Source organism: Vitis vinifera, chromosome 1, assembly GCF_030704535.1.
Source record: "Vitis vinifera cultivar Pinot Noir 40024 chromosome 1, ASM3070453v1".
Lineage (NCBI taxonomy): Eukaryota > Viridiplantae > Streptophyta > Magnoliopsida > Vitales > Vitaceae > Vitis > Vitis vinifera.
Window position 1 is genome coordinate 2,128,174 of NC_081805.1, and position 27,303 is coordinate 2,155,476.

The following is a 27,303-nucleotide window of genomic DNA, read 5'->3' on the forward strand; positions in this document are numbered from 1 at the left end:
ATGAATTTTTTATTAATGATAAAAAATCATGTTCAGACACATAATATATTTGAGGTAAATACATTTTCATAATATTTTAATATGAATGTTGTATTTGTAATAAAATAAATAAATTTTATCACAATATCAATTTATGGTAAATAATTTTTGTAAAATCTTATGAGAAAATTTTATTTATAACTAATAATTTTTACTAGATTATTAATCATTTAACACATACTTCTTTTAATAAACTTATATCTCATACCTTTAAATTCAATATTATAATAAATAAATAATTTTTACATTTATGAATTTAAATTCAATATAATAAAAAAATAAACAATTTTACTATCAATAAATAAACTTTCACTCACCTCCATTTAATCTAATCTCGGTTGGTTTTGAGCTCTTTGAAGTGACCCTACCCATTTGCCTTTTTCTGTATTTTGACAACAACCAAAGTACATGAGTTGTGAAATGTTGCGACAACAAAAACTTTCATATAAACATTGTTAACATATATGTTTTGATTTTATAGAGGACAAAACCAAAACATTATAGAAGACAGAACTAAATATAACTATCGGGTTCCCAAAATATTCCATTAACCTAATATTCCATGTTTCCCTACTTTTCGTATCCCTACTCTACCATGAGTCCTCTCGCTCTATCGGGTATCGGGTACCTTCCGTTTTTTCTCATATCTCTATCTATCTTATATAATCTTTATAAACTTATCTCTATCTCATAACTTTTCCCCCTTATGACTTAGAATATTTATAAAGATATTTCCAACAATCTTTCTTATTTTATAAGGAAGTATAATATTATAATAATATATCAATCTAAAAATATTCTTTATAAAAAATGAATCTATACTAATTAAGAATTTGAGATACTTCCTAAAAATCTCCACCTTGAACCAAATTCCATGAAGTCAATTCTCAACCTTTGTATGACACAAACTTAACTTTTTTTTTTTCTTTTTTGTATCATATCATTACAAGAGAGCAATTGACTCTACCTTCATTGAAAATTCTTTTTGTTTTCATCTTGTGTGTTATATGATCTTTTACTCTTCCAAAAATCTTTAACTTAAACTTTGATACCAATTTGTTGCGGTAGAAACTTTGATGCAAAGATCATTAATAAAGAATACAAAGATAAAATAATCAACACAAACTGTACATGAGGTTTTAATGTGGTTTGGCCAACCATACCTACGTTTACGGATAAAAGAGAATCATTTCACTATACAATAAAGAATATTATAGAGGACAAAACCAAAATATTATAGAGTAAATAACTATATACAACTATTGGATTCTCAAAACATCCCATGTTTTCTCACTCTTCGTATCCCTAACCTACTACGAGCTCTCTCACTCCACCAAGTACCTTCCGTTCTTCCTCACATATCTATCCACCTTGTATAGTCTTTACAGACTCATATCTATTTCATAACTTTTTCCCTTCTTAACCTAAAATATTTATAGAGATATTTCCAACAACCTTCCATATTATATAAGGAAGTCTAATATTACAATTATATCTCAACCTAAAAATATTTTATATAATATTATTTATAAAAAAAATCTATACTAATTAGGAATTTGGAACACATCCTAACATGAAATCTTAATTGCAATCTTGCGTCTTCCTATCTTCCTATCTGTGTCTGCTTTTGACATTATTGTTGCAGTATCACACCTCTCTCTGGCTTTTCTTTTTTTTGGTTTTCCTCATTTTTTCTTGGCATCCAAACAGATCCTATTGCTTGATTGATTGGTCTCTGTCTTTCTTGTAGGTTGAGTTACATTCCCCGAATAATCTAGACTTTTTATGTGATCATGTTCATCAATCGCAATCCCCATGACTACTATTGGCACTAGCTCAATGCTTAGTTTCTCTTTCCCCTGAAACGTTTGACTTAAAATTGCTAATTGTCTATTGAATCCATTTTTGGTGTTTGAATATTCATGAGTGGTTGAGGATTTTGCTTTTTTGCTTTTCAGTTAGTATTTAATGATGAACTTCGAATTTGATTCTTGATTAATGTGTTTTTTGGAGGTATTTGTTTTGCACAATTTGGAGAAGTAAAAAATTGCAGGTATGATTATGTCTAAAAGTTAATTGATGGTTTAATATATGTATTTGAAGGTTTGTACCTGCTACCAAGTTCTATTTCCTTTGGAATTCTAATTGTATGCGAATAAGCCTTTGCCTACTGATTATGGAATTGTGAATTAAGGCCATTAAGATCTAAGTCAGTTAAGAACCCAAGATTGCCTATTGATTGTAGTATTTTCCTCTGAAATTTTCACTTTACATTCTTGCCATTTAGATACTTCCAAGGTGTGTAGTTTTGATTATCTTATTGCTATGTTTTGTGAGCTTGTGAAGTACTGAATTTACCTTTTCTAATGATTTTTTAAGGAATGGTAAATTTTACAGCAATATTTTAATCAACTGATTCAACAACTGACAATTGTTTGCCATTGAGTTTTAATGTCCAGTAACCATAGATCTCTTACAGTGAACCACTTTGATCGTCTTGAATATGCATTAAGCTTTTCTAAATTGAGGTGCATATTTGTTGTCTCATATTTGGAAATTTTCTCATCTTCTTTGGACTACTTATAACTCATTATCTAAATTTCAGATATATCAGAAGTTTTAGATTCAATAGAGATTTTGAAAACAAAGGAATTGACCCTCTCCTATTACAATCCCTCCAAAGCCTCTTCCAACCCAAAATGGGGGAAACTATCATCTTGAAGATGGCAGAGGTTTGGTGTCCCTTTCGGCTGCTAGGAGCTGTGACAATTTTGAACAATTAAAGCTTGTTAGCTCTTTCTAGCTTCTGACTTTGAAAGAGAAAAACCCCATGGTTATTGATGAACCACAGGGACATGAGGAGGTCCCTAATACTCAGCTATATAAGAAACTCCTCTGAACAATGCCAATACATGACTACTTTAATCTTAAACTAAAGTTACTTATCGTGGGATGATGAATTCAGCGCAGCCACCACATAGACCGAGTACTGGAACTGAATGAACAATACCTGAAAACTATTACTTCCTCTCCCACCTCATTCACCATTCTTGGAGGAGCAAGGCAACCGCGACACAAGGGACATGTGCCATTTCTATGCCCAACCCATCTGTCCAGGCAATCTCTGTGAAACATATGATCACACCTCAACTCTCTTATCTCTTCTCCTTCTTCAATCTTGCACAGGCACACTGCACACTCAGCCACCTCATTTGACCCCAGCTCGGGTCTGTAGAGCCCTAGTCCTAGTCCCTGATCACCATTTTTAGGCACATTCATATTGTGATGAGAATTAAGAAATAGGGAATGGTGAAGCAAGAAATCCCACGCCCATGTCAAATGAGCGGCGGTTGGAATTATGTAATTTGACATGATGGAGCGAGGGATTAACTTGGGAAAGAGCTTATAGCAGATGAAGATAAAGAAGCATAGCATCAGAACGGGAAAGAGAGGAAGAGCTGAACTTCTTGGTGGAATGCTCATGTTTGCAGATGATTCCACGAAGAAAACTAGCTTCTAGTATTGAGCTATATATATATTTTCAAATCCTCTCGTAGATATTTTTCTGATGAAGTGACAAAGTCCAGACATCTACAGAAATAGAGAGATGTGACTTCCAACGTGAACCGCGTTGCAAAGCTAGATTTGCTTGGATCCCCAGAAGTTGAAGCTGCCTCTCGTAGATATTTTTCTGATGAAGTGACATCTCCTAGGGCCAAAGTCCAGACTTCTACAGCAATAGTAGTTAACATCGGGAAAGAGATGACTTCCAACGTAAACCGTGTTGCAGAGCTAGATTTGCTTGGCTCCCCAGAAGAAGTTGAAGCTGCCTCTCGTAGATATTTTTCTGATGAAGTGACATCTCCTAGGGCCAAAGTCCAGACTTCTACAGCAATAGTAGTTAACATCGGGAAAGAGATGACTTCCAACGTAAACCGTGTTGCAAAGCTAGATTTGCTTGGCTCCCCAGAAGAAGTTGAAGCTGCCTCTCGTAGATATTTTTTCTGATGAAGTGACATCTCCTAGGGCCAAAGTCCAGACTTCTACAGCAATAGTAGTTAACATCGGGAAAGAGATGACTTCCAACGTAAACCGTGTTGCAAAGCTAGATTTGCTTGGCTCCCCAGAAGAAGTTGAAGCTGCCTCTCGTATATATTTTTCTGATGAAGTGACATCTCCTAGGGCCAAAGTCCAGACTTCTACAGCAATAGTAGTTAATATTGGGAAAGAGATGACTTCCAACGTAAACCGTGTTGCAAAGCTAGATTTGCTTGGATCCCCAGAAGAAGTTGAAGGCGCCCAGGACGTCATGTTGGATTGCCAAAAGGAATTGCGGCATGTGTCTATTTCTGATGGGAAGTATCGGGGCCAAAATTGTACGGTTTAAATCTTAGCGAGGAATTGAGTGGTGCAAACGCCCCAATTTCTCTGGAGTTATATACGTCCTTTTAGGTACGTCACTGTAAGGGTCTCCAACGGCCGGACCGGACCGCCTGGCCCGAAGGAGTAAGGCCCATGGCCCATCCCGGGCTGGGCCACTGAGCCCGTTGACTGGTCAACGGGCTGGGCCGGGTCAGGGCTTGGTATATCTAAGGCCCGTGGCCCAACCTGTGGGCCCTCAAGCTGGGTGGGCTGGACGGGCTTGGGTAAAAATTAAAATAAGAAAGGGGGGAGCTAGCCCTCTTTTGTGTAACTATTTTGCATTAGTTATATATATATATATTAGAAATGTTGTATGATTTAAAAAAAAAAATAAAAGTGAGTTGGCTGTTCAACGGTCCATGACCGTTGAACATGCCTGCCACTCAATTCAATATTATGACCGTTGAACGGTCTTGATTAAAAAAATAAAATTAAATCCTAATATTTAAATCCCTATAAATATTAAATACCCTCAATTTTTTTCTATTCTCTCAACTCTTAAGCTCTCTCTCATTCCACAATATTTCCGATTATTGCATTTTGTCTCAAATTATTCAATATTATTGGTGGTGAAAAATAAGCATTGGTGGTTTAAAGAGTTCAAATTTGAAGGAATTTCTGCTTCGGTTCTCCAATTTAGTAACATACTTCACCTTTACTTTTATTTATTTGTTACATTTTAATTTTACATTTATTATTTTTAGCATAATATTTTATCAATAATTATAATTATGGCAAGTGGTTCTTGTTCTTCATCTAATGCATGTGATAGCAAAAACTTTACTTCAAATATATGGAATTTTTTTGATAGAATAGAAATAAATTTAGAAAATAATAAAAAAGAAATAAAAGCAAAATGTAAAATTTGTAACAAACTTCTTAGTGGTGGCTCAAATGCAGGTACAAGTCATTTAAAAAGGCATCATGAAAATTGTAAAACTAAAAATAATGTAGATATTAGAAATTATATGCAATTAGGTAAAGATGAAAGTGGAAATTTAAAAACATTTTCTTATGATGTATCTTATTGTTGTGAAGAAATGATTGATTATATAATAAGAGCAGAACAACCTTTCAATTTCATGGAAACTCATGATTTTACGGGAACAATGCAACGAGCTGTTAATCCTCAGTTTCAAGGTTGCTCTGGAAATATAGTTAAAAGAATTCTTATAAAAAATTTTGAAACACAAAAAGAAAATTTAAAATTTTTTTTTGCAAATTTTGAAGGAAGAATTTGTTTAACATCTGATATTTGGACATCTTTAACTCATAGTGGTTTTTTATATATAACTGCTCATTATATTGATAATGAATGGAAATTAAATAAAAGAATTATTTCATTTAAAATAATAAATGATCCACATAATGGTAAAAATATAGCATCTTTAATAAATGATGAAATTATAGATTTTGGCATTTGTGATAAAATATTTACAATAATATTAGATAATGCTTCTAATAATGATGCAGCAGTATCTAGATTAAAACGATATTGACAAATAAAAGAAGATCAATGTAAAATATTTTATGTGCGTTGTTGTGCACATATTTTAAATTTAATTGTAAAAGATGGATTAAAACACGTTGATGATACATTATAAAAAATTAGAGGCATTGTTGCGGGTCTTAATAGTTCTCAAGCAAAACATGAATTATTTTTTTATTGTTGCAAAATGTTAAATATGAAAAAAAGAAATATAAATTTGGATATGCCCACTAGATGGAATTCCATTTATAAACTTTTACAAACTATTACAAAATATAGAAAAGTAATAGAACTATATGAAATACAATTAATTAACAATGATTGTGAAGCAGATATTGATGTATTAAATGATTATGATTGACATATTGCAGATCTTTTAAGAGATCTTTTTGAAGTATTTGATACTTCAACAAAAAAATTTTGTGGTGTATATTATCCATCTTCAAACCGAGTTGTCATGCAAATAACTAATATTTTTATTGTACTTCAAAAATATTTAAATTTGTATATATTTAATGATGCAATATTTGCAATGATAGAAAAATTTAGAAAATATTGGGGAGAAATACCTTTAATTTTTATCTTGGTTTAATTGTGGACCCTAGATTGAAATTTGAAGCTTTGGATGAATGGTTAACAATTATTTATTTTAATAACCAAATAAAAATTGAAGAAATTAAAAATGAAATAAATTCATTATTATATAATTTATATAACTATTATAAAGAAAAATATGGTGATGATATTAGTTCTATTAAATTACCACCTATATCTACAAGTTCTTCATCTTTTTATAAAGGAGCTCTAAAAATGTTAAAAAGTCGAAAAAAGACAACAAATAGTTCTCCAAACAACACAATTGATTTAGATAGATATCTTAATATTGATTTAATTTCATTTGAAGATGATGAAGATTTTGATATTTTAATATGGTGGAAATCACAACAACACAAATATCCTGTGCTTTCTATCATTGCTCGTGATGTACTAACAGTTCCTGTGAGTACAGTTGCATCAGAAGCTACTTTTAGTGCAGGTGGAAGAGTAGTTAGTGATAAACGATGCAGCTTAGCGCCGGATTCTATTGAAGCAAATATATGTGTGAAAGACTGGGCAATAGCAGATAAAAGGATATTTGATTCTATTCAAGAAGAAAATATGCTTGTCGATATGGAAAAACTAAAATCATCAAGATCTTCATAGATTTGCGATAGTTCGCCATCACCGCCAAGAGATAATGATTAAAATATTTTACTAAATGTATGTCATATTTTTATTTTTATTTTTGTAGTTGAAAAGTACAAATGATTGACAAATAAGTAGGTGTCAACCTAGTTGGGATGTATTTACTTTGTAGTGATGTAAACTTTTCTCACATTTTCAAATGTAACGTATACATTCAATGAATAAAATAGTTAGCAATGAATATTTTTATTAATGTAGCATTTTCTATTTTTTGAATATTTATATATATATATATATATATATATATATATATTTTTTAAGTGGCGGGCTTACGGGCGGGCTAGCCAGTTGGGCCGGGCCGGGCCTAAATTGGAGCCCATGGCTCGGCCCATCCAAAAATGGGCTCGAGCCTGCTGGGCTCGGGCCGCGGGCTTTTTGGAGACCCTTAGGTACGTGCAGAGCACAATTGCAGATTACTGAATTTACTAGCACGAAAACCTTAAATTGAGTGATACCAAAAGAAGTTCAAAAGAAAAATTGCTATGATGGAAATTAATACTTCATCTTGTTTTATATATTATTATACTTAGATGACATATATCCTAAACCCATTTTTTGTACTAAAAATCCCAAATTTCGCAATGTTTCAAACTCATTTTCCCTAATCTTTAAGAATTATTTCATTCCGGTGAAGATATCTTTTTTTTTTTACCCAAGTATGGAGGATTATTAATGAATAATCTAAATTATTGTGATTTTATAAATTAAGATCAACTAGGAATGAAAAATTTTAATTTTTAAATTTCACTACTTTGATACGAATCAAGGTTTGTTTGTTTATGAAACTAAGAGTATGTTAGATAATGATTATAAAAGATATTTTTAGTAATTTTAACATTTGAAAATTTTTATCTTTTTAAGTATTAAAAGGATTAAAAACGTTTTCGACAGTCACTATCAAATAGGCTTTAATAATATTAAAATAAAAAAATATCATAATTGGTATGTAATGAACTTAAAAAATCACATATAATGTTTTCACAAAACTTGGTAGATGTAAACACTATGGATCAATCGGTCATAGGACAAATTTACTAAATTTGAAAGAAAGTACATAATACCTAGACTACGCACTACTACATTGATCAACACCTATAATCACTTTTATATCCACAACACGATACCTATATCGTTCTTGGTGAACTTGTCAACAATTTGAAAGGATGTGATTAATAGCCACAATTAAAATATAGACTTCGGAAGTGTTGGGAATGTGTAAAACAATAATGAAAATTAACTCTAGGGGGCATGGTGTGTAAAAATCCAACCTATAGGTGTATTTATAATTAAAAGATCCAAGTGGGTCAGGCCATGATTGTTAATTAATAAAGTAGTTAAAAAGTGAAAATTTTCATAAAATTATTCACTAGCAGTTAATCGTCTGGCATGCTTGAGCTCTAGCTTTCAGTCTCCCTTTCAAATTTTGACTTTTTAGCTAAAAAAAAATAAACCCATTTTGAAATTAAGCCCCATATATAACACACCTTATACATGCATTATTCACCACATATGCTTATTAATACTTACTTGAAAAGCTTTGTGAATGAATTAGGAATAACATGTGTTTCAAGGCCAATGTAAAATTCAGAAAGCATGTATAATTGAATCCAAAAATAAAATTTTTAACCTAAGTTAATTAGTCTAGCTCACTAACGCAAATGAATCTTTTTGCTGCTACAAAATATATACAACTTACTTGGATTACATATAAATCTTCAAATAACTTACACCAACAACTTGCACAATATTAGGTTTGGCAATTGTTAGATAGATGAAAGAACCAATTAGGTTTGTATAAATTATTGCTTCTATTTTCTCTTCATTATCGCTCAGTGTAACTTCTCTTTGAGGGTCATTAGTGTAAACATAGGTTTGCAACTTGTCATTTGAAATTTCTCCAACAAATTTTCAAGATACAAATAAAAAATTCCCTTTTTGATTGCTTTACTTGAATTCCTAAAAAAAAAAAATTACTTCATAAGACCTAAATCAATCATCTCAAATTTCTCATCATTGTGCTCTTAAATTCATTCATCATTCTAGTATTTGTCCTTGATTTGCATCAATCAAATCATCAACATACAATAAAACAATAACAAATCCTTTATTTCCTCCATTCTACACATAAATTAAAGGAGCAAATGTGAAACTGAGCATATGACATGTATGCTCATTATTGCTTCTTTGAAGTTCATATTGCTAAAAATATGAATCAATTTTGTAGTTCTAAGTTCTAGAAGTTTATTTTAACCCATATAATGACTTTTTAAGCTGTTAAACCTTGTCTTTCTTTTTTTTTGCAAACATACTCTTATGGTTGTTCCACGTATATTTCTTCTTTAATACTCTATTTTGAAAAGCATATTTAAAGTTGGCATATTTGTAACTCTAATTGAGCTTAGGGATGAAAAAAAAAAAAACATATTAGGTCGAGTCCTTATGAGGATCTGATGCTAATGGGGTGAAGAGGGAGAATGATAAGTGAGGTTGGGGGTATGAAACTTTTTTATAAACTCAAAATAGGGATGGCTTGGGGATAAGAACCTATTCCCCAACCCAACCTTGATTATATATATTTAGGTGAATGTTGCAATAGCAGGTCGACCCTCAGTCATTATAGAGGTAGTATTTCAAAAGGTTGATTGCTAATAATCGAAGGGCCTCATAGCTTAGTCTGTTCACACATTGAGTGGGTCAATCTCTCTCCTATTAGCAAAAGTCATAACCTTTTGCTAGAAAAAGAGCATAGAGCCTTACATGATAGAGGGCAAGGTTATTTCTCACGTACCCCTATTCTCCTCAAGAAAGTGAGGAAATACCAAAAGACCAATTTAGTTTCCAAAGCTAGTGAGCTTCTAAGCTTTATCTAAACACTTTTTCCTTTTTTGTTACTCCTTTTGATCATTGTTGTTGAACATGTTCCCTTATCCTCTTTTGAGGTTGTTCGTGTAGAACCATATTTGTGCAAGTAAATAAACTAAGTATGTCCAAAATATTTCTCTTCTTTTTTTGTAAACATCAAAATGAGTAAAAAAAATACTTTAGTAGGAAGAGAAAAAGAAAAATTGAAATGGCCTCAAGGCTTCTAACCACATTAAAACCTTATTTACCTTTATGTGTGGTTTACTGTATTTTGTCTTCTTCTATTAATATGTTTACATTGACGCTTCTGTTGACACAACATTAATTAAGTGGCGTCAAAGCCTTGGTTGCAGTTGTCAGGAAGAGTTTTGGAAGAGCAAAGAAGAATAGAGCACAAAAGATGATTGTAAAAAGGAATTTTGGTTAAGGTGGAGTCAATTTGTCTCACGTCAAAACATGATACAAAAAATAAGAATCATAGTGCATGAAAAAACTGTGGTTCACAAAAATTTGTGGACCCGCATTTTTCACGTGCGTCCCCACTCGATCGGCGAGACTCGCTTTTTATTTATTTGTGAAAATTTGATTTTTTGAAAAAAAGTTGGAGTCGCCACTTATTTTATTTTTATTTTTGAAGGGAAAATAAAACAAGAAATAAAACCCTAAAAAAAATGACTCCATAATTTTTGGAAAAGCATGTCTTTGAAAACCCAAGTCTTGGTCCGGGGATCAGGTTACTTATTGGGAAGGTACCTCTAGGAGGTAACACCCCTCTAAGCCCTAAAGAGGTCTCTACTAATTAAGTTAAGGGGAATATGGCAATTAATCGGTTAATTATGGATACCTAAGTAGGCTAGGTGATTTCAAAAAATTTGCATGCTAAACAAGATCAAATTGCCATAAAAGAAAGGTTAGGATGCGTACCCGGACCGCTTCTCAAGCGCTATCATAAAACATCAGAGTTAGTATAAAAGTATAACACACAACATGTATTTAATCATAGTGAATCAAACATACATCTAAACACCTAAGGATTATCAAACATATGCATACTTCATAGTGACACGATTGTTTACAAAATTTAGAAAGTAGGCGATAGGGGGGGGGGGGGGCGTACCTGGATAGCATAAATAACTTACAATGCGCTCCCATAAGACATGTGGGATTAGATAATAATAAAATAAAGAAACCTTGGCATGCTTGTTATCTAATTAGCATAACAAAAATTATCAAAGTATATGAAAACATTAATTATCACACACATCTTATATACAATTCCTAAAAAAAGATAGACATAATTTCAACAAGTGACAAAAATGGCAAAAATAATTTTTGAAAAGATTTTCTTATGTAGGGGTTTCACCAATTCCCCAATTGATATACACGAATTTAGCCCAGAATCATCCCATTATTTGGGACCACAAGCTTTGATTCGTGTTTTTGTTCAAAACCAAAATTTTTGTTGAAAACCGAAAAGGATGCAAACCGAACAAGATATGGTTGCATATTATTTTTAAATAATAAAAAAAAAAAGAGATTTTGATCCTGAGGACTCTAAATGAGTTTTTGAAATAGATTTTTAAAATGATTTTTTTGAGAAAAGTATTTTATTTTAAAATAAAAGGAATTAATTTGGAAAAAATATAAGAAATAAAATACCCAACAAAACAAAAATGAAACCTCAAAGTAAAATTTTTTTAGTAATTAACAAAAATGATAATGGTGATGGTAGAGGCCAATCTTCATGATTTTCCAATGGCCTTTGAACAAAAAGGAAACTATCAAAGCAATAAATTATTAATATTTAGATCAAATAAGCTAATGAAATATCCATCAAGAATTAGCAACAAGGATTCAAGAAGCGCATAAATTGAGAATAACAATCCATAATTAACATAAGATTAACTAAACACATAAATGCCTCTAGACTAAAAAAATAAATTAAATCAAGATTAAACTTTATCTAACGGGATTAATTAAACTAATGTATTCAAATCACAAACACATACAAGTGAAGAACAAATTAAAACTAAATTAAATTGTAATTAAAAACATGAACTTTATTTAATAAGATTAATTAAACTACTAAATTACAATTACAAACACATCCAAATTAAAAATAAATAAAAGCTAAACTAAATCGGAATTTCAAATATGAACTTTATCTAACAAGATTGTTTAAACTAATGAATTAAAATCACAAATATACTTAAACTAAAAGATAGGTTAAAACTGAACTAATTTAGAATTAAAAAAATATAAACTTTATCTAACATGATTATTTAAACTAACAAATAAATTAAAAATAAACTATTTTGGGATTAAAAACATGAACTTTATCTAACATAATTATTTAAACTTAAGAATTAAGATCAACTAATGCATTTAAACTAAAAAAACAAATTAAAATCAAACTAATTGGGATTAAAAATACAAACTTTATTCGATATGATTATTTAAACTAAAGAATTAAGATCAACAAAATACATTTAAACTAAAAAACGAATTGAAATCAAATTAATTGGGATTAAAAATACAAACTTTATTTAACGTGATTATTTAAAACAAAGAATTAAGATCAACTAATGCATTTAAATTAAAAACGAATTGAAATCAAACTAATTGGGATTAAAAATACAAACTTTATTCAATATGATTATTTAAACTTAAGAATTAAAATCATTAACAAACTTAAACTAAAAGATAGATTAGAATTAAACTAATTGGGGATTTAAAAAGAAAATAATATAAACTTTAACACAAAGAATTAATCAAAAACTAAAATTTCCAAAAAAAGAAAAAAAATCTAGGCTAAATAAAAGTACTATATAGAAAACTAACCTTTGAAGTGAAAGAGAAAATCCTCTCTTGATGATTAAATGACAACCCGATTTCCGTTCGAAGTCCCTTGGTTTTTTCCAAAATTCCGTGTGCTCTGCCCCCCCAAGAAAAATCCCTCTATTCTTTTCCTTTTCTCACCTATATATATCACCCCTCAAGACCTAAATTTGTTTTCAAAAAGGAAAATTCTCCTCCTTCCTTTCTTCTTCTCTTCTTTTTTTAAATCCTCCAATCAAAAGCAATCTTCCCAATTTCAAATTCCCCTCCAAAACCTTCCAAGGAGAGTCCCATCTTCCTTAAACTCCAATGGTAAGTTTCCTTGCAAAAACATGAAATTTTTGAAGTTAAATAATTGCATGTATAGATAAATAAGTAAATAAATTAAAAAATGGTAAAAATAATAAATAAATAAATAAGTTAAGGAAAATAATATAAAGAGGAAGATAACCAATAAAAAGTGAATGATAATCATAAAATTAAAATTAAAAACAAAATAAATAAATAAATAAATAAAATAAAATAAAATAAAATAAAAGTCTTCGTAGGCCTAGTGTGCCTAAACGGGCCTAAGGTGAGACTAAGTGGGCCTAGGGTAGTGCCTAATGGGCCAAGTGTATCTAAAAGCTATCTTAAAAAAACAAGAAAAGCCTAAGTCTAAGTTAGGGCTGCCAAGGGTCACAATAAGGGATCAAATAATCCCTCAACCAAAATCTCCGAGGTGACTCAGAAAAAGGTAAGTGGTATGAGTAGCCATGGGCCACCAAGGAACTATTGTGGAGCATTGAAAATGAATTTTAAAGACATGTGCTAAAGGGACAAAATTGAGGGTCTACACACAAAGAAAACTGTAGTGCACGAGGATAGCAAAGTGCATAAGGAAATCGTATATCATGGAAAGATGAAAGATTGATTTAGTGGAATTTTATTCAAGGTAGAGATTGTTGTGTAGTGTCTTAAATTACTAATTGGAACATATTCATTTTTGTAGAAGGATATGATATGGAATATCTCCAAAGTTAATATATGATTATAATAAAATATATGATAGAATAAGAAAAGCTAATAGGAAAATTTGTATCAATATTCTAGGTCATGAAGAGAAAAATTTGAGAGAAATATGTGCTTGTGAGGACTACAGTGGTGCATAGAGATGTAAGGAAGATTAAAAGACACCCAATGAAGAAAAACGACTCATCAAGGTATGGATACGAGGAAGAATGAGAGACATTTGGTGAAAACATATGGTTCAAGGTGAAGATACCAAGAATGGGAAAAGTTGAATATTTTAGGACCCAATAATTATATTTATTTTTGTCCTATATAATATTCTCTATCGTATAATGACATGTTCTCTTTTATTTGTGGAGATAAGTATGGTTGGGTCAGGCCCGTTCAAACCTTGTACATATTTATATGTGATTTGCTTTAACATGCTTGCATTAATTCTTCCAGTGGCATAATAGCACCTATCAACTCAAATCTCACCCATCTAAGCATCATTCAACCATCCTCCTATCTATGTCATGTACTCATTATTATGTCGAAAACCAAGCTCCTACATCATTGCCCAAGGATTCAATGGACGCCCATAGATTTTGAAGCTACTCTTGGATATCCTCGTGAGGTGGAGCATCCCTATGCATCTCCTCAATCAGCTACATTGTAGGGTTGTCCCTTCTTCTTCTGTTTCCAGGTTTTCTCTCCTTTCCATAAATGGCTAGCCACTCTACTTGGGTAAGTTTTAAAGTATCAGTGAATATGAATATATCGACACTTGAATTTTACTAACATCGGAAAAATTAAAGAAATATCGATGGATATTTTTATACAAATATCGATTGAACATAAATGATTCAAAATTAATGGAAATGCTTAGAAAACTTTCAAAAAATGATAAAGTAAGAAATAATAAACTTATTAAAGTTATTTTGTAAGGTAGTGTTTGTTTTTTGGTTGAATAAAAAAAACCAAAATATTTAAATTTTTCTATTCAACTAAAAGTAATCTGTTGACATCATCCAATATAACTAAACTGAACCTATTAATAACAAATTCACTTTAATTATATTGAATGATGTCAACAAGTTAATTTTAGTTTAATACAAAAATAAAATATTTTAATTTTTTCTATTCAGCAAAAAAACAAACATTATCTAAGTGTAATTGACATAATTAAGATTAAAGATAATACTTATCAAATTTTTATAAAAAAATTAGCTTAATTCTTTTAATATATTTACATTCATTTATTTAAAAAATTTTAAAATACTTTTATTAAAACATCTTTTATTACATTTTAAATGAAAAATTAAATTAATTTATATAAAATATTTTATTTAAATTTTAATTTCTAAAATTTTATTAAAAATATGTGGTAATAATTTTTTTTATTAAGATTAATTTATTTAAATAATTAAAAGTATTAATAATTTATCTTATTAAATTAATTTTAATTTATAAAATATTATAACTTCCTTAATTTTTTTGTGTAAAATTATATTTTTAATATTTTAAAATAAAAACATTTAAAATTAAACAAAATTGAAAGGATAAATATAAAAAAATAAATTTAAGAGTGAAGTGATAATAATTTTTAAAAACAGAATTAATAAGATAAATATGAAAAGTAGTTAAAAATAAAAGGATAATATAAAATAAAATGATAATATAAATTTAAAATGAAAGATAAATTAAAAATAAAAAAATAAAAAAACACTTATGGCATCACAAAAAAAACGGCAATTTTTCAGAAAAATAGGAAAAATCTATGAAAAAATGGATTGTAAATAGCGAAAAAATGTGCGAATTTTTTTAGGAAAAAATTCCTCTACGCGCATACTCCCCACTTCGACGATATTTTCCTATTTTTTCATCACTGAGTCTCTCCTTGAAAGCTAATAGTCCCACTACAGTGACAGTATGAGGAGAGATTGATGTGACTTCCAATGTGAACCGCATGGCAAAGATAGACGTATTTGGATCCACAGAAAAAAAAAAAAAAAAATTGGTTGAAGCCGAAGACTTTGGTCTAGGTTTCGTCGCACATCTCCCTCTTTCCGAAGATTGTGGTGGGCAAGATTGCAGTGTATATAAATCCTTCGCCGCGGGAATTGGGTGGTGCATAACCATGGAGAATGTTGCACCACAAGCTCAAAAACAACGATCTTTCAACTAAATTTGTATTCATTTAAGACCTTTCGATGGTAGTTCAGAGGACAATTTTTGACTTATTGTTGAATTTGGGGGCAGGAAGGTGTGAATTTATTAGTTAAAGAAGAAGAAGAAGAAGCTTGAGAGAAAAATAAAAATAAAATAGACAAATAAACTGTTATCACTGAAGAATAGAACAAGGAATGGGTATCCATCATCTTTTTAGTGTTAGCTACGACAATATGCTAATACAATCATTCACCGAAATTCTAAAGTGGAAATTTTATTTGTATAAATTATTTTATTTTATATTAAAATTTCTATTAAAAAAAGAAAGTAAGAATTGTATCTAAACAAATACTAATGGTCTCTAAAAAATAATTAAAATAATTTATTTTCAAAAACAACTCCAAAAAAAGTCTAAATGTTTTGTTCAATTTATTTTTATTTCTTAATATTTAACTATAAGTAAACATCCATGTGGCATAGAAGTATATCAAACATTATATCATACGTCAGTGTAATGACGTGATATAGTTGAAATCAAGTGGATGGTTTCCCAAACAAGACTTCATTTTTCCTCAATTTTTTGTTTTTTAGTATAAGAAGAAACCATGATCCTAAAATTTACCCACAAAAGCAACGGTGTAATAGACAATTAATTATTCTCCTTAAAAAAGTTATTAGTTAATTTTATTCCACCACCACATATTGATTATGTGACATCTTCACATCGGATAAGAGAAAAAGTTTGTTTTAATCTTGTAGATATGTTTTAAAGCCGTGAAAACCCTTTTGAATCCTAAGCGGGCAATATCTACACGGTTCGGAGCAAATCATTACAAAGTCCCTTGTGTCTACATAAGAGGGTGTTTATGACATCCCACTTTAAAAGAAAAGTTCGTAAAGCTTGCTTTATTTTAAAATCGGTATGTCAGACTATGTCATGATATGCTCCTTTAAAAAAAAAAGCCTATAACAAGGCGCTTATTCTCCGACAGAATCTACAGACTACAATATACTCACTAGTAGTATTTTTAAGGCCAAAGGGATTTATAAGAAACCCCTCTTTGGACAATGCCAATACAGGACTACTTCAATATTACACTAAAGTTGCTTATCGTGGGGATGATGGATTCAGCGCTGCGTCCACATGGAGCGATTACTGGAACTGAATGAACAAAAGTTGAAAATGATCACTTCCTCTCTCAACTCATTCACCATTAATTCTTGGAGGGGCAAGGCAACTTCGACGCAAGGACATGTTCCATTTCTATGTCCAACCCATGCCTCAACTTTCTTAGCCATTTTGCTGATGAAGTGTGACACATCTCCTAGTAATAATGGGAGAGATGTGACTTCCAACGTGAACCTCGTTGCCCCGGAAGAAGTGGAGCCGTCCTAGACTTGTCTATGCTTTATGTTGCCAAAAGGAATTGCTTTATTTTTCTATCTCTCATGAGAAGTGTCGGGGCCAAAATTGTACGCTTTAAATCCTTGCCACAGGAATTGAGTGGTGCAAAAATGCCGGGCTTTTTAAACTTGTACGGCTATTAGAGAAATTCTTAAAATACGGTAGTTATAAAAATATTGATCAATCTACGCCACTTTTTTTTTTTTTTTTTTTTTTTATCATTTTGAAACACATTCTATTATTTTTCATTTCAACCGCACGTATATAAAAAATTGAATTTACTATTGTGTCAAAAAATACTTTTCATAATTTTTTTTATTAATCATACACGTTAAAAAAAAATTGAATTTATATTAAAAAAAATATTATTTTCATAATACCATAAAATCAAATTTATACTAAAGGTATCTTTTCAAAAGACATTTTCGATAATTTTTATTTCAGTTACATAGTAAAAAAAATTGAATTTATATGAAAGCGTCTTTATAATTCCATAAAATTGAATTTATACTAAATATATCTTTTGAAGAAGTACTTTCCACAATTTTTATTAGTCATCTATCGAAAAAATTAAATTTATATTAAAAGTGTCTCTTAAAGAGATACCTTCAATCATTCTTGTATTAGTCATTTATTAAAATAATTGAATTTATATTAAAAGAATTGTGAAGTATGTTTCTTCAAAAGACATGTTCAATGCAAATTCAATTTTTTTGAACATATATCATTGATATAAAAATGATGAAAAGTATCTTTTCAAAAGACTTGTTTTTTAAAGTGATAAAAAATGTCATAGATTTAAAAATATTTTTTATTATATTATATTTTAAAAAATTAATTTTAAATTCATCGTACAGTTATCAAAAATCCAAAAAATGGCAACCTATAGGAGAGGATTTCACCACAAGCTCAAATAGTACATAATCATTCAACCAAATTTCTCAGGATCCTTATAGGAACATTCAGAGCCCAATTTTGAAGTTTTTGCTGAATTTACTGGCATGAAAACCTTGAATTGAGTGATACCAGAAGAAGTTCAAAAGAAAAATTGCTATGATGGAAATGAATAATTCATCTTATTTTATATATTATTATACTTAGATGACATGATTCATCTTAATTCTGATAGGGTTAACAGATATTATCTCTCTCTGAAAAAGCAACTGTACTGGTTTTAATTTATCCACCACCATTTCATTGGGTATCTCATGATTCAGCTCTTTACAAAGATGGTGCTTATTCTCAAACAGAATCCACAGTATACACTCACTAGGGATATTTTTAAGGCCATAGAGAATCATAAGAAACTCCTCCTCTGGACAATGCTAATACAGTACTTCAATCTTCCATTAATGTTTCTTATCATTGGATGATGAATTCAGCTAGCGCAGCCACCACACAGTGCGACTACTGGAACTGAATGAACAAAAGTTGAAAACTATCGCTTCCTCTCCCGCCTCATTCACCATTCTTGGAGGGGCAAGACAACCTCGACACAAGGGACATGTTCCGTTTCTCTGTCTAACCCATCTGTCCAGGCAATCTCTGTGAAACATGTGACCACACCTCAACTCTCTTATCTCTTCTCCTTCTTCAATCTTGCATAGGCACACTACACAATCTACTGCCTCCTTCGACCCCGGCTCAGGTTTGTAGAGCCCCAGGCCTAGTCCCTGGTCACCATTTTCCGGCACATTCGTATTGTGATGAGAATTAGGAAAGAGAGAATAGTGAAGCAAGAAATCCCATGCCCATGTCAGATGGGCAGCGGTTGGAATTATGTAATTGGACATGATGGGGTGAGGGATGATCTTGGGAAAGAGCTTATAGCAGATGAAGATGAAGAAGCATAGCATCAGAATGGGGGAGAGAGGAAGAGCTGAACTTGCTGGTAGAATGCTCATGTTTGACGATGATTCCATGAAGAAAACTAGCTTCTGAGCATTGAGCTATATTTATAACTACATATCAGTTGTCAACATGTGTTTAACGAGTCCTACCTTCTAGCCAGTGACCACGAACCGCCTTCTTGAGAAAGGCCAATTGTTTACAGAGCGTCCAAGAAATACCAACCACGTACTTGGATATTTACTACAAGTAAGTCCGAAGTCAGCACCATGGAAAAGAACAAATGTACCCAAACGTCACTTCCAGTTCCAACCTATGAATTATTGATGTAAATTGAATACTTCAGAGGAGTCTCGTTTTTTTACGTTTCTCGACTTGTCAAAAAACATCATTGTTTCCAATTTTTTCTTGTAGTGCATGGGGATGCATATAAGGTTACAGTGGACCGAGTCGAGTCCATCGAATCACGTGCCAATTCCATTGTAGACTTGCAGATTAATTTGGAGTTTTGGTTTAATTTCTTCTCATCATCCATAGGTTAATTTGCTTTCGTTTTCCATAAGAAACGTAGAAGGATACGAAATCGTTGGGAATGTGAATTTATTAATCGAAGACTTTGAACCAAGCTCCATGTGATATCTGTCATGAACTTACTCCCATGTGAATCATAAGCAGAAAAGGACTGATCAAGGGCAGAATTTATTAAGTTGGCCGGACAAGGCCAATCAAACTATGCTATAGAATCTTCACTATCTACTTAGGGCCCTTGGATACTTGTATTTAAAAGTTGTTTTTACCTTTAAAATTTTAAAAATATTTTTTAATTATAAATAAATTTAAAAAATAAATAAAATTTACTAAAATATGATTATTATTATTATTATAAAATCATTAATTATATTTTTTCATTAATTTTTTTTTCATTATAAAAATAACATCTCTGTAAAAGCATAATAATAATTTAAAAATAACTGATTAAGAATATTTTATTTAAAAATAAATTTAGAAGCAAAAAATATATATTTTTTTAATATTTAAAAAGTTTTTTATTATGCATACATATTTAACACTCAATTAAGAATAGAGTATTTTTGGACTCATTTGGATTCAAGTTAGTTTTTTTTATTCCAAATTATTCTTAAAAACAAAAAATTCGCTAAATAATTTAAAACATTAAGTCTCACTTAATTTGGCCTTACTCGATTTACAATCTATCTGCATGGTGATAAAAGTGAAAAATTATAGTTATTATACATAGGATAAACAATAAAAATATGATTCATAATTTATTTTTGAGTTCCAAATGCTTTTTAAAAATTATTAAATTCGTTATGCTCCAGATTGTAAGGTCAAAGAGATAAACAAACATCCCTTATATCACACTAGGGTTAAAGATCTGACTCTAATATCATTTATAATAGTTTGCTCTTAATCATATAGAAATTGTTTGTTTTGAATCTAATGGAACTCTTATGAATTTAAATAATGTCTATGAGCTTAAAATGAATTTATACGTATATAGTATCAAAAACTTTTTCCCTAATCCGATATTAAATATCACAAACACTTTCTAATTTCTTCCTTAGTCGAATGTGAAAGATTGTCTTCTGATTTAAGAAGAATTAGTAATAGGTTATCAAACCAAATATTCAGGTATCAAATTTGGTTTATTTTATGTTTCTTTGTAACAATTCTTTACTTGGGAGGTTAGGATCTCTCTATTCCATACATATTTGTTCCTGATTTTTTTGAAATAAATAGAGTGGGTGAAGTTGCCTTTGGTCCACAAGTGGTATCTTTATTACATTGGCCCAAACTTATTTGTTTTTGTTCATTCCTATCACAACAAGATGAACTTTCCCTAGGCTGAGAATGGACCAACTATTATAAACTCATCTATGAATTATGCACACACAAGTATGACTGTTAGTGAAATTAAATATGGCTTTGATAATACCCAAAAACAGAAACATCAAGGCAACAAATATTTGAACGCCTAAATAGCTGTGAATGCACTTTATGAAATAAGCTGGTTTACATGGAGTACTACATATATGGCCATGACTTAGCGGAGCCACCAATTACTCCGGTCGCCGGAACTGAAAGAACAAAACCTGAACACTAGCTCTTGCTCACCAAGCTCTGAATCTGCTCTACGCCTAGCAAGAGAACCACGGCATAGTGGGCAGGTTGTGTGTTTATATTGAAGCCATCGGTCCAAGCAAATTCTGTGAAAGAGGTGGTCACATCTCAATTCCCTAATCTCTTCTCCCTCCTCACAACCTAACTTTAGCTTATAGTGGCTTATGCTGAGTTCTTCAGGATCACCATTTTCCAGCATGTCCACTGTGTGATTATGTAAGTTAACATGATCAGTCTGGGAATGACCTTAGGAAGAAGACGATTGTAGCACATGGAGATACAGAATTTGAAAAGAGAAAAAGGATTGATGGCTGAGATTTGTGGCGTACTGCTAACCTGTTAGCCGATTCTTCTCGAGGGGTGGGGGCCAAGTTTTGAGGATATGGGGTTTAGAGCTCCGTACCAAAAGTATATCTAGAGCTATGTGGTGATTTCCGATGGCTGGATGCTCAATAATCCATTCCAAGGCGGCTGAAGACTAGGACTAAAGACTATTGAGCTCCAGTATGAACTAAAATTTTGAATAAGATACCCTTATTAATTACAATATGATGGTGAGTGTAACGAGTTTCATGCCAAAAACAATGTATGGGCAGAATGGAATAGTTCCATTGACCATTCCATAATGTTTTCACTTGTCAGTGTCTGTATGTCTTGTTGTGTAGAAAACTGATTTCATTGATTGCCAAGTGCTCAACTCCTTTCCACTTTTCAGTTCACACATGAAACTAATCTCTGATTACCTCCCATCAGTCCGATGAGAACTGTGAATTGTCATTTTCAGATGTCAATCTTATCTAATTTGATGCTGATCAATCAGGATTTCAAATGTAAATTCCGTCTGTTTTCTTCCTTTTTTTTTTTTTTATTCCCTGTCTTTTTTGAATTTCTGAACTTGAATAAGTTGTTCTCCAGACTTTTTTGAAAAACCAGACGCCTCCGTTATCGAAGTACTTAGAAATATAGGGCTGTTTAGTTGCTATTTTTGAAAAGTAGTTTTTAAGAACATGTTTTTTATGTTTTTTTTTTTTAAAATTGTGTTTGAAAATTGAATTCTGAAAAACAGTTTTTATATTAAAAAAAAATATGTTGGATTGAGTTAATATTTTTTTAAAAAAATATGTTTAAAAGTTTTTTTTAATTAATAAAATGTTTTCTTCTGTTAACTTGATATTATAAATATATAAACAATTTTTATATGCACAATTCATTTAAATTTTTAAAAAAAATTATTTTATTTTGAAAATTTTACATTAGTTATAATTTTCTTAAGCAAATGATGACTTTATCACCATGTTTAAGTATATTAATTTCAATTATTTAAGGAAGAAGAAATGGTTTACGGGTGAGGTGTTTAGGTAGAGCTCATATTTGTGGAAACATAAAAAACAGCTAAAAAAACACACACAAAAAGAAGAAGAAAAAACACAAAAAACAATCTACTTTTTGAATAGTGAAAAAATAATGAAAACATTTTTTTTATTGTTCTCAAAAAAATGATTTTTGAGAACATAGAAAACACAATAAACAAAAAAACACTCACTTCATCAAACAAGTTTTTTGTGTTTTTTTGTTTTCAATAATAAAAAATAGTTTTTGAAAACAAGAATCAAACAGACCTAATCATTTGTTTATGGGTAAAATGGATGTAAATAAAATATGAACTTTGAATGTCACAATAAAAGACAAGACAATTGAGCTTTGATGTGTTGGATTGTTCAATTGGCCTCTTCTAGGTCTTAAATAGAAGGAACATCTATCATAAAATTTCAATTTACTTGTTCTTTGTCATTGAGTATTTTCTTGATCATTGTTGGAGCACATGGTCTCTGATTGAATAGTAATTTTTAGGTGCATTACTAAAAATGTCTTTTTGTTGATGTATACAATAACACTTATCCAATTGATTCTTGAAAAATATATATTAAAAAAAATGTGTGGGCAAAAAATAAAAAGAAAAAAAATTAGGGAAAATAAAAAATAAAATCAAAATTAATAAATTATTTTTATATACTTTTTCAAATTTAATTTACTTATTTTCTTTTATTATATAAAGATTAAATCATTTTAAATTACATAAATCTTTAGCTAATTTTAATTTTATTTGATTTTTTTATTGTGAAATCAAATATGAGAAAACAATTTTTCTTATTATTATTTTTCTTTCTTTTGTATTTTCAATGAACCAAACATAGTCAAATAAAAAAAGATAATTATGTTCCAAAGTTACATTTGATTTTTTGAAATTACTTAAGGGCAAAAAAAAATTGTTAGGTTATATTTAGAGGAAAATTTGAAGAGAAAAAATAGAGAGAAAGAATAGTAAAAAAGAAAAAAAAAAGAAATAAAGTTAAAGTTAATAAATTATTTTTATATACCCTTCAAACTTATTTTATTTATTTTAACTCTTTTATATGAAGATTAAATAATTTAGAAATTTATAAATTTTTTAATTAATTTTAATTATATTTAATTTTTTATTATTGCTTATGATAAATCAAGATATAAGAATTTTTTTTTTCTTTCTTCAGTGTGCTTTTGGAGAACCTGGACCTGACATATGCTCAAAAAAATGATTTTTTTTTCTTTTTTGTGTTTGATTTATCATTAAAAAAATGTAAAAGAAAATCAATTTCAATAACCATGTAAAAATAATTTATTAATATTAAGGTTATGATTGGTTCCTAGAAAATTTGAAAGAAAATGTGAGAAATAAAATAGAGGGGAAAAGTGGAATGGAATTAAAAAAAAAAAGTGAAAGAAAATAAAAAATAAAAAATAATTTTTATATACTTGTAGACCCCCATTTGGGCATGGGTCACTTTTTCTCTAATTGTTTTTGCAGATCACATTTTTTAGTCAGGTGTCACTATCCCAGCGAGCCACGTGTCACATCCTTAGTGACCATAAGGAATCAACCTCGCTTTTTGAAGCTGCAATAGGACTTCGACATGTGAAGGAACTTTCTAGGAGGGGGACCCCCCCTCTCTGACCATGAATCCCGGCTAGATGGGACAGGCAGCCAGGAAGCTGAGGGCTTGATGTCGGCTACAGCAGGCATGCAGCAGTAGGGAGAGTGGTTGGGCAAGCTATGCTGGCTGACACGTGAATAGGAGGGCAGAAGAGTGGCTTGCGGGAGAGGACAAAGTAAGGAAGTTAAAAAAAACAGAGAGGGTTTTTATGAGGTGGCAGGGGGAAAGGGGAAAGAGTATTGGTAAAACTTGGAGAGGAAGCTAAGAAAAGAGGAGCGTGGAGTTGCTGGGGAGTCCAGGACACAGAGCTGAGAAGGGAGACTTCCAGGTATGACGATTTGTTTTTTTATATCTTTCCCATTTTTTTTCCAGACTGTCCAGGTCTGATTCTCAGTGATTTTTCATTTCTGCTTGTTGGGTTGTTCTGTTTTGGTGATTACTGATTAAATATTGGAAGAGTTTGCTGTGTTTTATGCCTTATTCTGACGAGTATTTTTCCATCTTAACTCACTGGATATTGGACCCATGGATGAAATGATGAAATGGGTCTGATATGCTGGTTAAAGTCTTCATGTTCTTCTTCTTGTTGCTATCCTGTTATCTCCTTGTTTTTTTTTCCTCCCTGAGCGCATACTCGAGGCTCCAAAGTCTCAGCTGCTTTCTGTGAAGTTGCAAGCCATGGCCTCTTTGTGGCTAGAATCTGGGTTTCCAGTGACGATGAGAACAAGCCTTTTCAGTTTTCTCCAAGCTTTCGTAGTCAACAAATACCCAATGTTGCATATTACCAGGCATATTCGTCGGCTAGACGTGGAGACACATCTGCTGGTGGCCTGCCCATTGTGTTTATGTCCATGCACCTGTCTTCACTCTGCATGACCCCTATCTTTATTCTCATGCAAGCTTGTCGTCATCTCATCCCCATGTTTTTTTTTTGCCTTAACCACCATACCCATCGTTCATCTATCCACCTCTCTCTCTAGGTCGTCATACCTATTTCCTCATTCAAGCTTACAGGAATCAAGCATCCTCCACCACACCCATTTTCCTCTTATTCATTCTCCGCCCCACTCCCTCACTTACATGGAGTCTCACGGGTGCATGCTATCCTTCACTCCTTCACATACCCATTAAAACCACTCACCCAAGCTTCCATATCCATACAACCCGCACCCATCCTTCGTGCTGCTCATAACCATGTCCTACCCTACCCACGTGTACACCCATTTAACCATACTACCAAACCCGTTTCTCTCTCTAAACTTTCATCTACCTGCGGGATCCTCCCTAAAAAATGCTACGTGGCTCTCTCCCCCCTGCGACGTGCGGCATAGCTCATTCCACCCGGGGAGGAATTCTATCCGGCCAACCTCCCACCTTCTCCGAATGTCTCGCATCTGGAATTCTGTCCAGTCAACCTCCCACCTTCTCCGGATGTCTCACATCCGGAATTCTATCTGGCCGGCATCCCACTTTCTCCAGATGTCTCACATCCGGAATTCTATCCGGCCGACCTCCCACCTTCTCTGGATGTCTCACATCCGGAATTCTATCCCGCCGGCATCCCACATTCTCCAAATGTCTCACATCCGGAACTCTAGCCGGCCGACCTCCCACCTTCTCCGGATGTCTCGCATCCGGAATTATGTCCGGCCGAAGTTCCGCCTCTCCAGATGTCTCACATCCGGAATTCTGTCCGCCGACGTCCCACCTTCTTCGGACGTCTCACATTCGGAATTCTGTCCCGCCGACGTTCCACCTTCTCTGGATATCTCACATTCGACGCTTGACGTCGGATGGGAGAGGGGGCGATTCAACTTCCCCCGTCAGACATGTCCGGATCCTCTGATGACGCTTACCCAGAGAGCATCCGCAGCCGACAATTCAGATTCCCCGGACAGCTTGGCTCGTCAGACACTTGCGATTCGCCGAATCCATTTCCGCCCAGAATCAAAAAGCAAACTCCGATAATACTGACGACCAAGTCTCCTGAACTGTCACTCTCTCTATGTTTCATCCTCACTTTTTTTTTTTTTTTTTTATGAGTAATCTCTCATACTCCTATTTCTTACATCTTTTCAAATTCAAGCTATTAAATAGTTTTCCAATCTCTAAACCCTTTCAATAATTTTAGTTTTTTCAAATTCTCATCCTTAGGGTTTTAGGTCCTAAAAATCATATTTTTAATAAAAATTGGTTGCCATTTTCTTTCTGGCAAGCCATTTTCACACCTCCTCTGTTTCAAAAATGTTTTGAAATAAGCAAAGAATCAAATTTTGTAATTCTGAATAATGAAATTTACGGATTTGGTCTATGCAAAAATAATCGGGCTTTGGTGGGGGGCCCCACATACATGATCTTATGATCGATTGATTGATCTGATTGATTGATCTGATTGATTGACGTGGTTATCATACATGATTTATTTATCCTACTCTCTGACATGCATGTTATTATTCCTTAATTGTGCACTAACCCTCCATCTTGATAGCGCATGGTGGCTTATTGCCGAGGTACATACCCACTTTCCATCTGATCATTATCTATGCATATTCGAACTCTCATACGTGCATGACCACTTTGGGTATTCATCGATTTACTCATCAATTGTCATAATTGCTTCATTTTATTAGTAGAAACCCGTCTTTAGGGACTTAAAGGGGTGCTACAGTTTTTACCGTACCTTCCTGATAAGCAACCTGACCCCCTAACCCGATCCGGTTTTTCGCAGACCACCTTTTCCAAAATAAGGAATCACACTTAGGGTTTTTCTTTCTTATTTTGTTTACCCTTTAAAAATAAATAAAAATCATTTTTCAAATTAAAATCGAGCTTGCCTTCGAGTGGGAAACGCATTGAGCCGAAATGCAGGGTCCACAATA

At 31.8% G+C, this 27,303-nt stretch overlaps 2 protein-coding genes across 2 annotated transcripts; both read right to left on the reverse strand.

Annotated features, from left to right (window-relative positions):
• Positions 1-2,708: 2,708 nt before the first annotated feature.
• LOC104878965 (uncharacterized) lies at positions 2,709-3,523 on the reverse strand. Its single transcript, XM_010649961.3, has one exon. The coding sequence runs from the start codon at positions 3,520-3,522 to the stop codon at positions 3,001-3,003; it is 522 nt and encodes a 173-aa protein (XP_010648263.1). The 5' UTR covers position 3,523; the 3' UTR covers positions 2,709-3,000.
• A 15,321-nt stretch (positions 3,524-18,844) lies between these two features.
• Positions 18,845-19,366, reverse strand: LOC104878959 (E3 ubiquitin-protein ligase RHA2B). Its single transcript, XM_010649956.2, has one exon. It carries the CDS (start codon positions 19,364-19,366, stop codon positions 18,845-18,847), a length of 522 nt encoding a protein of 173 aa, XP_010648258.2.
• Positions 19,367-27,303: the final 7,937 nt, after the last annotated feature.

Bases quoted from the DNA above. Each gene is read 5' to 3' on its own strand.
- LOC104878965 (XM_010649961.3), bottom strand. From the start codon at position 3,522: ATGAGCATTCCACCAAGAAGTTCAGCTCTTCCTCTCTTTCCCGTTCTG.
- LOC104878959 (XM_010649956.2), bottom strand. From the start codon at position 19,366: ATGAGCATTCTACCAGCAAGTTCAGCTCTTCCTCTCTCCCCCATTCTG.